Source organism: Neoarius graeffei, chromosome 7 (assembly GCF_027579695.1).
Source record: "Neoarius graeffei isolate fNeoGra1 chromosome 7, fNeoGra1.pri, whole genome shotgun sequence".
NCBI lineage: Eukaryota > Metazoa > Chordata > Actinopteri > Siluriformes > Ariidae > Neoarius > Neoarius graeffei.
The window spans coordinates 54,565,180-54,582,713 of NC_083575.1; the positions used below are offsets into that span (position 1 = coordinate 54,565,180).

The 17,534-nt window shown below is 39.8% G+C and overlaps 1 protein-coding gene across 1 annotated transcript in view; it reads right to left on the reverse strand.

Annotated features, from left to right (window-relative positions):
* The window catches only part of myofl (myoferlin like), a 49,907-nt gene that overhangs the window by 14,487 nt on the left and 17,886 nt on the right, over positions 1-17,534 (reverse strand). Inside the window, exons 14-31 of the mRNA XM_060925986.1 lie at positions 16,084-16,152; positions 15,956-15,999; positions 15,755-15,837; positions 15,623-15,664; positions 15,142-15,266; positions 11,534-11,647; positions 9,429-9,606; positions 9,217-9,341; positions 9,014-9,123; positions 6,199-6,391; positions 5,906-6,061; positions 5,283-5,414; positions 5,007-5,170; positions 4,435-4,549; positions 2,064-2,166; positions 1,773-1,909; positions 526-690; positions 214-301 (exon numbers count right to left, since the gene is read on the reverse strand). Of these exons, the coding sequence (XP_060781969.1) occupies positions 214-301; positions 526-690; positions 1,773-1,909; positions 2,064-2,166; positions 4,435-4,549; positions 5,007-5,170; positions 5,283-5,414; positions 5,906-6,061; positions 6,199-6,391; positions 9,014-9,123; positions 9,217-9,341; positions 9,429-9,606; positions 11,534-11,647; positions 15,142-15,266; positions 15,623-15,664; positions 15,755-15,837; positions 15,956-15,999; positions 16,084-16,152 (2,143 nt within the window). The remainder of the gene's footprint in view (positions 1-213; positions 302-525; positions 691-1,772; positions 1,910-2,063; positions 2,167-4,434; positions 4,550-5,006; positions 5,171-5,282; positions 5,415-5,905; positions 6,062-6,198; positions 6,392-9,013; positions 9,124-9,216; positions 9,342-9,428; positions 9,607-11,533; positions 11,648-15,141; positions 15,267-15,622; positions 15,665-15,754; positions 15,838-15,955; positions 16,000-16,083; positions 16,153-17,534) is intronic.

Here is a 17,534-nt window from a genome sequence, read left to right on the forward strand (position 1 = left end):
GTGCAGCTGTAGAAATATCAGTTATATAATTATGTAATCAGTAACCACTTGCATTCAGAAGCCAAATTGGCAGCTCTGAATGTTCTTTAAATCGAGCTAGTTACCAGGGGTCCAGATTTCCTCTGAGGAAAGGGAGTGGTGAGTGGAAGTATATCGGCACTAGGGATCTTTTATGCATGGCTTTAATTAGGTGACATGAATCAAGCCACTTACTGGTGAAGTTGCAGGAAACTGTGGGTGTGTTGGCACCGAAAAGCTTGGCTGCCTCCTTTTTGCTAGTTTTTTCATCGATGTCCACCCCCTAGAAACCAAACACAAAGAAACCAACACAAACAACAGCCACTCAGTTTAACATTTTGTAGTACAATTATGAAAATTCCCCAAACCTAGGGTATCTCTTGCTTAAAGTGAACCTAAAACTACCCCAAATCTAAGCCACAGCATGACACCTTTCGTCCTATGGTATGACAAGGATCCAAACACACCCGATACTTCCTTAATGCAAATTTGTAACTGGATGCTCACCAATGCCCCCTCTAGTTGGAATATGGCTGACGCGCCCACACGGTCGGACGGGGCCATCTTTCTCCTCCAGCGTCTGCGCCGGAATGTATCGGAGGAACGCTCTTTCCTGTGAAACTTCCAGCCAATCAGAGAGGAATATTCCCAGCCATCTCCTACCTCTTTCTTCTGCCAGAACATAGAGAAGGCCCCCAAAAAAGAAAAGATGTCATTAACTTCCCCCAACTACAAATTGTTCCTAGAATCAAGGCATCACAAGTAAGAGGTAAAACACAATCTGTTTTATCTAACCTGTTGCACTCTCACGCATAACACTACACTGTTCTTTCTAACAGGAACCTAGCAACCACCCATGCATTTTATCTCACATTCACCCTTGGGGTATTTTTATATACAGTTAGCTGAGCTCAGATGAAGCACTGTTCCAGGCTGGAACTTCCAGCCTTCATGCCTATCATTTGAAATCACGACACTGAATCTAGCTGGCTTTCCTTATAACCTTATTTCCATCATCCATCTTAATCAATTCTCTTTTTTTTTCTAAATGACTTGCTTGCTCTATATGTTCAGGTATACCTCAGGTATGTTAATGTCCGTGTCAACACAAATAGATAAATACTTAATTAACACTCTATACATTCTAGCGAATACACTCACTTGCCACTTTATGGTATTAGGAACACCCGTACACCTGCTGTTATCTAATCAGTCAATCCCTTGACAGCAGCACAATGCATCAAATCATGCGGATACAAATCAAGAGCTTCAGTTAATGTTCACTTCAAACATCAGGATGGGAAAAATTGTGATCTCTGTGACTTTCACTGTGGCATGGGTGTTGGTGCCAGATGGACTGGTTTGAGTATTTCAGAAACTGCTGATCTCCTGGGGTTTTCACACACAACACTCTCTAGAGTTTACACAGAATGGTGCGAAAAGCAAAAAACATTAAGTGAGCGACAGTTCTGTGGGTAGAAATGTTTTGTTGGTAAGAGAGGTCAGAGGAAAATGGCCAGATTGGATCGAGCTGCCAGGAAGGATATAGTAACCCATATAATCACTCTTTACAACCATGGTGAGCAGAAAAGCATCTCAGCATGCAACAGCAGAAGACCACATTGGGTTCCACTCCTGCCAGCTAAGAACAGGAATCTTAGAAGCAAGAACAAGTTCCTATTAAAGTGGCCAGTGAGTGTGTATCGGTTATAATATTATTTCTTTTGAAAAACAGCATCATATCAGGTCCTCACCTCTACGGAGGGGGCATTTGATATCTTCTTTCGGAGCCGGACCAGTCTTTTCCTACGATAGACATGGTACATTTTTTCTGCTGCTACCCAGGAGCTGGGCTTATCATCTGGAGGAATAGTGATGCCATACTCCCAACCTATTGTTATAAGCAAAAATATGACTTTCATGTCGCATTCTTGGTGTCTTGTCCAGTTTTCTAAAATGTATAGGAGCATGCAGGCACCATGTATAGAAGTATTCAGTTTGTCAGAGGTAATTGTTTCAAATTCGTATGATGAATGATCTCAAACCTTTCTCATCCACAGCCCTGTTGCTGTCAAAGCTCCAGTCCTGAATCACCTTCCACCCTGGCGGACATTCAATCTCATTGGGTTTCTGGGCTTTCTCTCCATTCTGTACAGAACAAACACATCACTCAGTCTTGAACAAACAGCTGCATTCAGCTTGCTTGGTCTAGCTATTGTCTGAGAAGCAGGCTTAAATTACAACACCTGTCTCACTCACAGTTAATTTACGAATAGCTTAAGCTATGTGTTCTGGGTCAGTGGACTACGAGAAACATTGCAGACGCATGAATCAGATTGTATAAACATAGTTTCCAGTGTTTTCACTGTTTAGAATATTAAAAAAATAAAATTCCCCATGAGATCATGGCAATAAGTGATTCACACATTATCGGCCATAAACACTTTTTATACCATTGCAAAACTAATAAACTGGCACTATCGCATACACATTTATATACCTGAAGATTATTATGAAGGCTATTGTAATGAATCACTTGTTCTATTTTTTAAAGACATGGACATAACATTAGTGGCTACAGAAGCATTCATTCATTCATTCATTCATTCATTTACAGTGTTCAAAAACAGAGTTAATCAATAATGAGAATTTACTAGAAAAACCACAAATAAAAAAATCTTAGCCTTTAGTTTCCTTTCAGCTGCTGTTTTTTTCCCTCAAATGTTTGAGTACCAGCTTTCTCTGCTGCACTGTTTGTAGTGTTCATGAAGTCACTTCTGTTACAAGTTGACAACCAAATCCAAATCCCAAATGAATGTGGATAATGAAATTCACCATGGATTTTTCAGTATTATATGGTTTACATTTGTAATCACGCAACTCCTATTCAGTTATGCTCCTAGCTGAACAGCACACACACACATACACACACACTTAATTATATATATAAATTAAAAAACATATATATAAATTAAGACTTTTGTACAGTTTTATATATATATATATATATATATATATATATATATATATATATATATATATATATATATATATATATATAACTCTTTTTCGCAGTCGTCCAAATGCACATGATGTAGCTTGAATACAGGATGTCAGTTCTTCCCTCACTACCTCACTGTTGTGACTAAAGTCAGTGTATACAATCAGTGTCTAATGTCTCTCTTGATGTACAGTAGTGAAATGTGGACTCTGTACCAGCACAAAGTCAGGCAGCTCCGTACAATTCAGCACGTTATCTGCGTCTTATTCTGGGGATCAAATGGGATCACTTTGTAAGTAACAAAGAGGTCTTAAGGCGTGCAGGTGCTAAAGACATAAAACTGAAGCTAGTAAGAAGCCGTCTGCATTGGCTTGGACATGTCTGCCGCATGAACGACTGTATGCCCCCAAAAGAACTTCTCTTTTGTGAACTGGCACATGGGTCTTGCCCAGTGGGCAAATCTAAGCTGCGTTTTAAGGACACCTGTAAGAATGTCCTGAAGTGTGGCCACGTACTTGACATATGGCAATCTACTGTCAATAACAGAGTGGCGCAGATTAATCAGTGGCGTCTGTGATAACCTTGACCAGAGACGGAACGAAGTATATGAAAAGCTAAGGGAGAAGAGAAGGAACAGAGAATTGTGTAACACTTGCTAGTGGGTCGCAGACGTACATATATATACAAACAAACTTTCATACAAACGTTGTTATAGATATCTAGTTTATGACTTCTGCATTATCGAGTCGGTACAAAAACATTTTAGAGTTACAAACGTTCGTTTTAGAGATGCAAACTGTTTTTCTGTAACAAAATTAAATGTTACAGAAAAAAAGTTTGTATATGAGCAGCATGACCACTTTTCAGATTAAAAAGAAAACATAATGAAGGTTACTGGGTTTTGCTGCAAAATTAAGAAGCGAGTGTGACAGTCAAAATGGCCAGAAGAACTGTGGCTGGTTCTGTAAGATGCTCAGTAAAACCTACAGCTCATTTCCTTATAAAACTGCACTCATTGTACCTGAGACTACTATTTTTTAAAGCAAAGTGTCGTCTCACACCAAATACTGGCTTTGTTTCATTTATTATGGCTTACTTCTGTGTATAGTAATTTTTTAACATTGAAACTTTTCATTTAATTATTTTTTAAGCCAATTTTGGTCTCCAGCATTTCTTGCACCTGTGGGTTTTTTTGCATACATGTCCTCCGCAAACCACGCCGTCAGTAACCACACCCACTAACACAAAAGACAAAAGACTAACACCACTAAAATGGCTGCCATTAGAGCTTCATTTATTAAAAACAATGGCCCTATGTTTGTCCACATTAAATATTTTCCAGTAATATCACTTCTGACTTTTATGAAAGTGCGTGCTGTTCGAGCATGTTAGTGGTTTTTTTTTCACATCCTCACCACATCAGTGTAGTGTTCGGTTGCTGGCTTCCACTCACCACCAGGGAAACGACTCTCATTTTCATATACTTCATCTGTGAACTCTGTGTGCCCTGCATCAGCCTCTGTCAGCAGACTGAGCCAAACACACACACACACACACACACATATATATATATATATATATATATATATATATATATATATATATATATATATATATATCAGAACAAATGCACTCATTTCCCAGAGAGCTTTGTTGGTATGCAGCTGAGAAACAGGGTCATTAACAGTACATTTATGAGCCTTGTTGTCTGTATAAACACTAGCCAGAGAGAAAGGCTGGCTCATGGAATGTGTATACATCTCCAATGCCAAGTATTTAGGCCAAGAGCCTCCATTTCCTGTGATTGTAAGCTGGATAGTGTGAATAACATTGCAGGATGCACCAGCTCATATATATTCTCATTACAGGATGTTTGTAGCTGTCCTGAGTAATTGTTGAAATGTCAAGCATAACAAATCCCTGAAGAAATTCTGAATAAGTACTGAGATTTTTTAACATGTTTCCCATGTACCAGCAGGCTACTTACCAGTTTTCAGGGTCGACATACCAGTCACCCTCCCATTCCCAGCCACGTGGGGGCAGAAAGCATTCTTGCTTCAGCTTAACCTTCCCTGTCACGTCAGAGAACTTATGGCGGCCCACCAGGCCTGTGGTTCCCCACTTTCCAAAAACTTGGGCCTGGTTTTCATACTGTCACAGAGAGGGATCATTAAATAATATATCATGCAATTAACAGCCTTATTCAGATTAATCATTTTCTGTGCATCATTACTTTCGTAGCAAACCAACATTCATGCATTACCATTTCAGCATAGACGCTGAATGTTCCTTCTGCAAAGCTGTTGAATTTCTTCTCGTGAGCTGACAGGCCCAACCACATGTTCAAACGCAACTGTACAGGAATCTTAACCCCTTTATTTTTGTCCATCGGGTACTGAAAACAAGATTTGAGAGTATTTCGTGGGCACGTGCCTGTATCATCTATGGAGGTGGATCTCAACTGGTCTTGCATTAATAATCTGATTTGTCCTTTGTCATTAAGCCATGTCTCAAAAGCATGTTAACATTCTAACAATTTTCATTTAATTCACATTAGTGCAGCAGTAGATCATCGCTTCACGCACTAAAAACAGCAAATGAAAGTGCAACAAGGGCTAAACGGGCACTCATACATATAAGCTTGCATATTGATTTCCCAAAGGCAATAGACTACTGTATAATGTTCTAGAAACAACAATAATATGGTAATATTACAAGCCATGCTAATCATAAAAAAGCATATCTTTAGGACTCTTTGCCATTTAATTACATTACGTTTCACATATTTAACGACTCGTAATGTTCGGGTTGTTTAATTAGAAATGTGGGTGTTTGGTCTCCATATTGGTTCACCATATCACTGGGAGATAAATATCTCTGGTTTACCTTCATGAAGATGGTCTGTGTCTTCCCACAGTATTTTCCAGTAGCCTCTTCGCTATGGGTGGAGAAGAGGACCTCATTGGCTGGGATGCGTGCATAAGCCATACGCTTCTCTCCTCTCAGCATCCAAATAATAATATCAGGCATGCTGTTCTGAGGCTGTAAACGGAAAAAGAAATGCTTGTACTTGTATGTACCTATGAGCGATAAACGCTTCAGCAACTCGTATATCTCAGTATCTAATTCTTATTAAAACTATCAAGTAAAGCAGAAACTAAACATAAACTGTATACAACCTCCTCTGCAATCTGCTGTAAGACCTCTAACCAATCCTCTATGTCAGTAAGTGTGGCTTTAACATCAGTAGCCTCCTCCCTCATCTTGCAGGCAGCATCTCTAATGTTGATGAAGGCTTGGTCTCGGAGCTTTTTGATTTGAACATCCAGTGCTGTCAAGTTAGGCTTGGCCTCCAGATCTGGCAACCGGTAACTATCAGACAGAATTTATATTAAAAAAAAAAAGATGGACCAGGGAAGTGGACACAAACGCTGCAAATAGCATCCAAGGTTTAAAGTTGCAGTATGTAATTTTGAAAAATTATTCTAGATCTGAAATCATTACACAATTAAAAAAAAAAAAAACTACAGAAAAACTGTCAGAATGTAGCTTTCCAGTAAACTTGTTTATTTTCTTCATGTAATGCTTCCATTTGCATTTTTTTTCTGATCCAGAAACAGAGTAGTTCTACTGTGCCCCATTTACTCAAAAACAAACTCATGAATCACATGGGGAATGGGGACAAGGCATAGGATTAATCAGGGAAGGGAAAGTCTTGTAATTTCCGGGTTGGAAAGCATGCTAAAAATTACAAAGCACTCCTTTAAGTGACCTATAATAATATTATTACACATAATGACCAGGGCTTTACATTAGCACCCGCCCACCCGCCGGGTAAAATTCGGCTTTGGCGGGTAATGACTTTAGTCCCACTAGCCACTTTGGCGGGTGGTTTATTCTGTGGTATGACAACATATTTTAATTGTAGTTTTCTCTGAAGGCATCTGATATAATAAACGCATTGCAATGTAATATTACGCGCCTACAACTCCCACGAGCACCTGCATAAACATTCTGACACAACATGTTAGAATTGTTTAGAACATTCGTTAACGTCTCAGATAAAATCAGTGATACGGTAACCTGCGGTTAATGAACGAAGCAACAAAGTTGCTGACGACTGACAAGCACACTATGTGGCGGCGTATAGCTGGAGTTTCAAACCCTGCTGCTCGGGGAAAAAGAGGCAGAGATGAACAGGGCCGGAGCAGCATTTTAAAATCACCGAGGTCCGTGATGCACAAAGCGCGCGCTGAAAAATTTTCGACATATTTAACCGAGCGGGGTGAATTACACGCCACACAAGAGCTCTATTCCTGAAATTACTTTTAATGGTGTTTGAACTGAATATCAGTTTTGAAAAAAAAATCATGTATGTGGCAAGAGTAAGAATAATTGAAGCTTGTTTAATGGTTTGATCTGGCCCAAGCAATGAGGACGAAAGATACCCTCATCATGTAGCCCATGGAACTAAGATACATTAACAATCTGGCATCTGTTACACCTACACACAAAAAAAAATTCTGGGAAAAAATCAGTATACACCACCATGTTTTAGGCAAAATTATCCAAGGCAAACATAAGTTGAAACTTTCCACTCTATTGCTTTGGCTTATCGAATGATTTATTTTTAAAATCACAAACAAGGCAGGCTACAACTGCGTTGCTTCGAAAATGTAAATTTAACAGCTTCATGAAAATGCGCTGATGGTGACCATGAAAACCCCGTGTCTCCTGCATTGCGTTCACTGCCTCGAGTCGCGCGCTCATTCGCTCTTGTGTTCTTGGTCTCAGAGCTGCGTGCACCAAACACACACAGAAGACAGAATCGGCGTTTAACATAATTAACAATGCACTTTTTATGGAGAAGTTTTAATGTTATTCTTTATTTTTTTATCCAGTTGAATATTTAGTGTACAAATGTATTTTCAGCTCTTAAAAATGACCGAGGTCCGGACCGCGGGGGCCTCATAGCTGGCCACAGCCATGGAGATGAACAAGACGCTAATAGGAAGATAAGACAGTTCAATGACAAATGGAAGTTCGGGTGAGATTGGCTAGTTTATAGCAAAACCGAAAATACCATGTACTGCGAAGACTGTAGAAAGTCTGGCAAAGACAGGCACCAGCAATTTTAAACTCGAAACTATAAAGGACCACGAAAAGTCAAATGCACACATCGGCACTATAACATCAAAACAGGCGAAGACGGCTAGTTCACTACAGGACAGCATTGCTTTCAAGTCCCTGGCTGTCATGAAGTCGGCTGAGCTGGAGAGGATGGAGCTGCTGTTTAGAAACATTCATGCGATTGGAAAGAAGTTGATCTCGCCCCAGCTATCAACTTATGGCCTGCTGGAAGCCTCACGTCATGAAGACCATTTTTCATGGACCATTCAGACTCATCTGATGATGAATGTAATGAGGACATTTAACGTCTCTGTCTACACATGTTCTCTCACACACACACTATTAATAGATAATACATAATATACATAATAATACTTGATGATACACATAATACTTGCATATCAAAACATCAAATGTTTTTCAATGATAAATGTTTTGAATTGGACTTTTAATATTAGAATCAGTTCAGTTGTACTGAATGTTATTTTTCATATTATACAATATTTCATATTGTAAGGGGCTTGAATTTGAGTTCAATAAACAGAATACTCTGTTCATATTTTTGTCTGAATTGGTTGCATGTTTTCATATAGGGAGCTACCTTAACAGCACTGAATACTTGAGTGCTACTGTAGAGATACATTATACGCTGCCATTCATAATTAAATCTAGATTTTCCAAACTTTAACGTATCATGGTGAAGAAAAAACTGCGATTTCCTGGCAACAAAATTGTGGCTAGTGAAAAGGCTGAATGGCTAGTGACTCGGGAAAACCACTAGCCACAGTGGCCGGTGAGCAAAAAAGTTAATGTAAAGCCCTGATAATGACAGAAATAAAGAAAAAAAATAATCCTGGGATTTACTTGGTGAGGTCTTCAATGAGATCGCTGATGAGTTTCAGCCAGATCTCAGCTAGTCGTGTCTCAATAACTTTAGCCAGTATGGCCGTCTTCAGTGTGGTAATGTTGGATTGCTGGTAAAAACAAGAATAGAAACTATCTAACATAACTAAGGTTTTATAATTGTAAGACTCATGCTATGTTATAGAGGTTCATTAAATCCCTACCAGCCGATCAGCAATAAAGAGAATAACGTTCACTGAGTCCAAACGATAGCTGATATCCTCCCAGAAGGAAGTGAGGATAACAACCGGCTTAGTATTAGCCCAGGGCAAGTAGTAGTAGTGATTTCCTGTAAAACACAAACAGGGACAAGAGTGAGCAGGATGATGTGTGTATGTTATACTGTATACTCAACTAATCATAATAATGATCTCACCATCAAACACAGCACAGCTGTATTGGGTGGTGGAGGCCAGGGGTTTGCATGTTGAATCCATCTTGTTGCCATAGTTGCCAATGCTGACCTCGAACTGGATGGGTTCACCAGGTTCCTGCAGCATGCATGCACTATGGAACACTGCACACAGGGAGTACTTCCTCTTCCGCTGGTACTTCTATTCACAGAGAGAGATTTAACATTACGTGACTATCATATTATAAACTTCTATCTAAGTGACAAATAGTTTTTACATATCAGTCATCTCAGCTCTCTCAACACTCTATGGTGGTGTAAGAGAGAAGAGAAGCCTTTATTGTAGGCTACAGCGCCCAGTGAGCAGCTGGGGGTTAGGTGCCTTGCTCAAGGGCACTTCAGGCCAACCTCAGGTCAAGGCTGCCCCATGTTAACCTAACCACATGTCTCTGAACTGTGTGGGAAACCAGAGCATCCAGAGGAAACCCACACAGACATGGGGAGAACATGCAAACTCCACACAGGAAGCCACTGGGCTCGAACCTAAAACCTTCTTGCTGTGAGGCAACAGTTCTAACCACCACCACACCATCACCGTGTACTCCTCAAGCTAGCTACATTTATGTTAAGGTGTTAATTTAAGCTAATAGGTCTAGCTACATCGGTAGCTTAAAAGTCGACAGCCTTTCAATTTCATAAAATCGGTGAAATTTAGTTCCCTCTGAAATTTGGTCATTGTTTATTTCTGTAATATCTAAAATAAATAAATAAATAAATAAAGGCAGGCCATTCTGTGGCTGGGAAGTTATTTAATTTGAGGGGATTCCCTCGCAAATAATGTGCATGAAATCACTCACTTTGTGCAATCAAGCAGACAGAGGAAGTTCATGTGTGCATGCACAGGTTTACTTTGACTGTGCACTGACAGTTACATCATTCTGTCGCTAAATGAACAGCTGATCACACCGAGGTGCTCGCTGACTGCCAAGATTTATTAGTTTGGTCCTGTGTTTCCTTTCCTTCGCAACATAACATCTTTTCTTCTCACTTTCTATTACTGTAGTCGGTCTTTCACGTTTCATTCACACACTCACGTCCTCCATTTCCCTCTCCTGTTTCAAATTTGTATCCCACAATGCCTTGCATGAACGGGGAAAGCCCACCACGTGATGCATGACATAGTCCCTTGTTTTGCGTCATGGTGAAGCAAAAAATTCATTAAGTCATTAATTGTTCTATTAAAATAAATAAATAAATAAAAATAAAATTGGAAGTCTGTGATTCGAATTCTTTCGGTCCACTAAACAAAAATAACTGGTGTCAGGGAAAATTCTTTTTATGACCTAAACTTGAAAAATATGAAATGCAGTACAGCTTTAAGTTAAACCACTTGGTTTATTTAGCACTGCACATTGTTGTACAGTCAGCTACTTAACTGAGTCAGTGCTGGCATAACAGAAGGTAGTGAGCTAAAGCCATCAGACTGGGATTTGATTGCCTGCAGCTACTGCGATCAATAACAATCCATGTAATTATATATTAATAATTAACCTAAGATCATGGTTGGCTGCATGTGATAAAAACAGCCTAATGCCAAATATATGGTATATACACAACACTGAAGGTAGAACTTCTGTTTTAATTAGACCATAAGATCTGTATAGTAAAAAAATAAAATAAAATAATAATAATAAAGTATATGCCTATAGTTAAAATGCAGAACTAATTTTCAACCAAAGTGCCAGATTATTTCAGAATTATGAAATAATTAAACAATATAAATAATAATTACATTATTAACAATTTAATAATACATTAATAATAATTAATGATAAGAATTAAATTATTAATAATAATAATTACTAATAATAATAATTATTAATAATAATAAATTATAATTAATAAAAATAATTAAATTAATATAAATAATAATTTAATAACTAAATAATACCATGATTACTTCACATTTCCCCTTAAACTTCCACATTTTTTAAAAGATCTTTATATCCTCAAACTTGCTCATCATTTTGTCATTTCTAACTTCCCCTGAGATTGTTTCCATAATAAATATAAGCAGTGAAGAGAAACTCATTTGGAGGGGTGACATGTACTGTGCTGCATGCTGTTACCTGTGCTACTAGGACATCGTCACTGTTGAGGTCATCCACTTTCTTGTCAATCTTGCCATCCAGCTGAGTAGAAAGTTCAACGAGAACTCTACCCCTGTAGGCTACCCCCTCACCCTGTCAAATACAGACATGCTATGACTCACAATATCTAAAGCCATTGTGTAGATCTTAAGTACAGGGCAAATACTACGAGTAAAACATTTCAAGACACTATTTATGTCGAGCAAATAGTGACAAGTCAAAAGAAAAGTTTGGGGAACGTGCTTGCACAATGCTTTCCTTGTGATTATATGTTGCTTTAATCAGTTTGCATACCAATGATATCACATGACAAACACTTTTTAGTCAGGCCCCTGCCTCAGTAGTATTTCTCAGTAGTATTTTTCAACCTTTTTTTGTTTGAACTGTCAACCAAATTTTAAATGGCATTTTAAAGTCAATACAACAGCGCATCTATTTCCTGCGAAGATTAAGATCCTTTGGGGCTAGTGCCCAAATAATCTTTTTATTTTTTACACCTGTGATCCAGAGCGTTATGCTTTACTGCAGTACAGCTTGGAATAGTAGCCTCTCTGTTAAAGATAAAGCTAAACTCCAACACCAAATCAAAATCTGCTCTAAGATCATTGGGCTGCCCATAGTACACCTTTTCCAGGAAGCCCACAATAAGAGTATGCTCAGACTGGCCACATGTATCTCCACTGACGTCACACACATCCTACACCAAGAATATCAATTATTACCCTCAAATAGGCGTTTCAGAGTTCCCTTCTTCAATCGCAACAGACTTAAACATTCCTTCATACATCAATCAATTCTTTTGTTGAATCTGCAGTCTTAAGACTGTATGTAGTGCAATCACTCCTTGGAGAAAATTGTCCCCATGTTATGTATGTATGTATGTATGTATGTATGTATGTATGCATGCATACTGTACAGTACTGTATGTACAGTATGTATGTATGTATTTATACTGTAAGCAGGTCTGTGTCTTCTGTCTTGCCTATATCTGTAACAGGCTGTGGGCTACTGTGGTCCCAGGCTCCATGCTTTGTTTGTCTGATGGTGCTCTATGCTCCACATGCATGGCACTAATGTGCAATAGTCCTGTGATGTTATATGTATGTCCTGTCTTTCTTAAAACGAGTCTTGTTCAGGGATGCAAAATGAATTTCAGTGAAAACTGACAATAAAGTAGATATCGTATCGTATCGTATAAGCAGAGCCCCATATTTAAGAGACTATGGTAATGCATCGACCTGAATTTTAATAGCTTTTGACCGTACAATGTCCATACATATGTACAAACATACATACAAACTATGAACGTGTACCACCACAGGGAATCTGACTGTAAGTGCAAGGCAACGTATCTCATAAACACTATCACCGGACAACAAAATCTGTATCTTTATTTACATAAGACAGATGGGTTTTTATCCAGCGGATATTTTAATTTGCTTTTTAAAAAATAACATGGGGTTATTTACTAACATATTTTATGGAAAATATTCACGACAGTTTCATATAAAACTAGTTAAAACAGTTTTATCTTTGGTCCTGATTTTCCTTGATCTTTCTGCTGCATTTGACACTGTTGATCATTCCATCCTCCTGTCATCCTTATCAGCTCTAGGGATCTGCGGGACTGCCCTAGACTAGTTCAAGTCCTACCTCTCTGGTTGCTCCTTCCAGGTTACCTGGTCTGGTACTGTATCAGCACCACACCCACATACCACCGGTGTCCCCCAAGGTTCAGTCCTTGGTCTACTTCTCTTCTTTCTCTACACCCAGTCTCTTGGCCCAATTATCTCTGCTCATGGTCTATCCTACCACTCCTATGCTGACACCCAACTGTTTCTCTCTTTTCCTCCTTCTGGCACACAGATCTCCGCTCGCATCTCTGCTTGCCTGCATGACATCCAGAGCTGGATGGACAACCATCACCTGAAGCTCAGCCCAGGTAAGACAGAGGTAATCTACATTCCTGCTCCATCCTCTCCACCCCTGGACATTGTCATCTCCCTGGGAGACATCTCCAGTTCTCCCTCACCCAGTGCAAAGAACCTAGGGGTCGTGTTCAATGACAAACTCTCCTCCTCAGCAAACATTGCTGCAGTGACCCGGATTTGTAGATTCCTCCTCTACAACATCTGAAGGATCCACCCTTTTCTTACCACCTACTCTACTCAGCTCCTGGTCCAAGTGCTGATCCTCTCCTGCTTGGACTACTGCATCTCTCTCCTTGCTGGCCTTCCAGCTTCTGCCATCAGACCCTTGCAGCTCATCCAGAAAACTGCAGCTCACCTGGTCTACAATCTTCCTCATTCTTCCCATGACACCCCTCTGCTTGCCAACCTACACTGGCTACCTATCACAGCTCACGTCAAATTTAAGACATTGGTGCTAACTTACCAGGCTCTCAAGGGGTTAGGGCCAACATACTTCCAGGCCCTGATCCACCCCTACATGCCAGCCAGATCCCTACGCTCTGCTACTACTGGTTGCCTGGCCCCTCCTCATCTCAGCTCCTGGCTAGCCTGCTCAAGACTACTGTCTGTCCTGGTTCTGCATTGGTGGAATGACCTTCCCACTGAGGCCAGAACTGCCAACTCCCTGACCACCTTCAAGTGCAGACTGAAGACTCATCTCTTCAGGCTGCACCTCTCCCCTTCTTTCCTGCCCATTGTGTAACTGTGTTTCGGTGTAGACCAACCCAAGCTGTATATGGTCTAGCCTGGGGTTAACTGTTTTCAGTTCTCTATTTAGTTAAACTTTATATGATTTGTTTGTTTCCTTGGCTGTTTGAGTATTGGTATTTCAACAGTGCTGGAGAAACAGGTCAGTAGCTATAGCTCTTACGTAGTAAAGATGTAAAGTGAAAGCGCTGGTTCAAAGAAAGGGATAAATATGTATTTGTAACTGTGATGTATATCTCATTATTGGTATCATTGTCACAAGACAATGCAGCAATTTATTGATGTGAAATACACAACACTACACAATTCAATGGTTCATATGCTATAATATTATTATTCTATTTAGGCTGAGTTTATGCCCTTGCAAATATTTTGCTCATACACTCATCAGGAGTTCTGCTTTTAGGCAGTGTCTAAATATCTATATTAAAATAACTAACAGCAAAAATATAATGGAACTGTAATCGGGTTGGGAAGGGGACTAAACCATGTTCGTTATTGTTATTGCTAGTAATATTTTTCTCTATTGCGCTTCCTTTTTCACATTATGTCCTGTTTGTTTTCTCCTTTTTGTTCCTGTAGGTGGATGGGGAACGGTGTATATGGGAGATGGGAAATATATACATAAAATTCACTATTGCCTGTAATTTAACACATAAAGCTGTAAATGATTTATGTGTGATGAATGGAGGTTGTGCTGGTGGTGAGGCAAAAAAAAAAATTAAAAACATCACACTTTACATAAGTTTGTTTTTTTTTTAGATCAGTTTGTGTTTGATATGCAGGTATGTTCAGAATGATTGGCAAAGCACCCCATGCATTTGAGAGTTTTCTGGCAATGTCTTGTTTAGGGTAATAAAATATATTTAGTTCAGGAAATGCAAGTAAGGCAATGCAAGTAGTTATTACCTGTCCCAAATTGAGCTCCTCATAGGGGTCAGGAAGGTCAGAGAATTCTCTTGTACTTCCATAAAGGTTTAGGTAACACGGACCAAAGGCTGGAAGAAAGCCAACCTCAGTCCCCATTTTGTCTGCTGAAATAAAGAGAGAGAGGGTCTTAGGGACAGAAGCCCCAACTCAGTAACTAACATGTTTAATAAAGTTATGTTTGTAGGTTTTATACTGTATACACACAATAGATATAAACAGAGTAAATAAATACTTCATTTACTATGAGGAATTATGATAATAATCAAATGCTTTGGCACCCAAAGGTCGCTGGTTTGATTCCCTGGACCAGCAGGAATGGCTGAAGTGCCCTTGAGCAAGGCACCTAACCCCCAACTGTTCTCCAGGCTGCTTTGGGTATGTTGTATATCGCTCTGAATAAGACCGTCTGCTAAATGCCTGTAATGTAATATAATGTAATGTAAACCTTAGAAATGAATACCATCAGATCCTGGAAGCCCTCCATTTTCATTAAGTGATCCAGCTGAAAAAAAAAATTCAGATTAATTCATGTTTTGATGTGTTATCCATCTATAATGTGTTCCAGTTGCAGAGCAGAAACAAGGATGTTTACCTTCTATTTCACCACCAGATGATGATATTTTGGACAGTCTTAAGTATGTGGTCCCAATAGTATCATTACTTGTTAAGCGATCCCTACCAGAAAGTGAGGCAAAAAATGACTTAAATATCACATCCTACAGGAAGTCAACTCCTCTTATAGGTCATATATACAGTAGATTGTATGAAATAATCCAGTATATTAGAACCTTACCAGTCAAACATAGTAAGTTTGATACGTTCACACATTGATGGGAACTAAAGATAAAAAAGGACAATAATCTGTAATATATTCCACTAAGCGCATCCATTAAGGTGTACCACATCATCGCTCATTCTCACCTTAACTTGGAGTTGTACCAGCTGGTTCCACTCTGGATTTGCATTCTTCTCAATGATTTTTGTGCATAGCTGAAAAGAAATAGAAAAAGACAAGAAGAGCACATCACATTTCCTTATCAAACACTTGAGCACTCTCGTAAGAAAGTAGCCGGGGGAGGAAAGTAGAGTTGCTCTGTATCCTGTTCATATGTACTGCAAAGGGTGATGAGGCTTGTTCATGGCATCAAATTCTCCTCTGAGAGCAACACTGCTCACTCAGAAAGATGCTTGAGATACTCTATGATAGGGCTTTTACTCTGCCAAATTAGGGACTTGACAAAGGAGAAAATTACTATTTCTGGAACTGATTAAGATCAGACTGGATCAAAATCCATCCATGCATCCATCTTCCATAGCCGCTTATTCTGTTCTACAGGGTCGCAGGCAAGCTGGAGCCTATCCCAGCTGACTATGGGCAAGAGGTACACCCTGGACAAGTCACCAGGTTATTGCAGGGCTGACACATAGAGACAAACAAACTCACTCACATTCACACCTACGGTCAATTTAGAGCCACCAGTTAGCCTAACTTGCACGTCTTTGGACTGTGGGGGAAATCGGAGCACCCGGAGGAAACCCACGCAGACACGGAGAGAACATGCAAACTCCACACAGAAAGGTCCTCGCCGGTCGCTGGGCTTGAACCCAGGACCTTCTTGCTGTGAGGTGACAGTGCTAACCACTACACGACCGTGCCACCCCTGCTTCAGAGTCATCAATAACTTAAATTAGTGTAGATCATACAACTCATCTCATCTCATTATCTCTAGCCGTTTTATCCTGTTCTACAGGGTCGCAGGCAAGCTGGAGCCTATCCCAGCTGACTACGGGCGAAAGGCGGGGTACACCCTGGACAAGTCGCCAGGTCATCACAGGGCTGACACATAGACACAGACAACCATTCACACTCACATTCACACCTACGGTCAATTTAGAGTCACCAGTTAACCTAACCTGCATGTCTTTGGACTGTGGGGGAAACCGGAGCACCCGGAGGAAACCCATGCGGACACGGGGAGAACATGCAAACTCCGCACAGAAAGGCCCTCGCCGGCCACGGGGCTCGAACCCGGACCTTCTTGCTGTTATGCGACAGCGCTAACCACTACACCACCATGCCGCCTGGTCATACAACTGTTTCTTAAAAAAAAAGAGAAGATTTTCTAAATGTGTAGTGGTCTGGGAAAACTTGCTAGAATCTTACTTTAGCTGTGAAACAGCCAGAAAAGACAAAAAAATAACTTTTGGCCAAAATGTGGGGTTTGGGCCTATAATATACACAGTTTGATAACTCAGTTGCAAAGATTACATTGAGTAAAGAGCCAGTTGAATAAACTTGGCTACAAAAACAATCAGTCTGCCTATAGCAAAATCCCCTGTGTTGAATTAACACCCTACACTGTTTACCTATG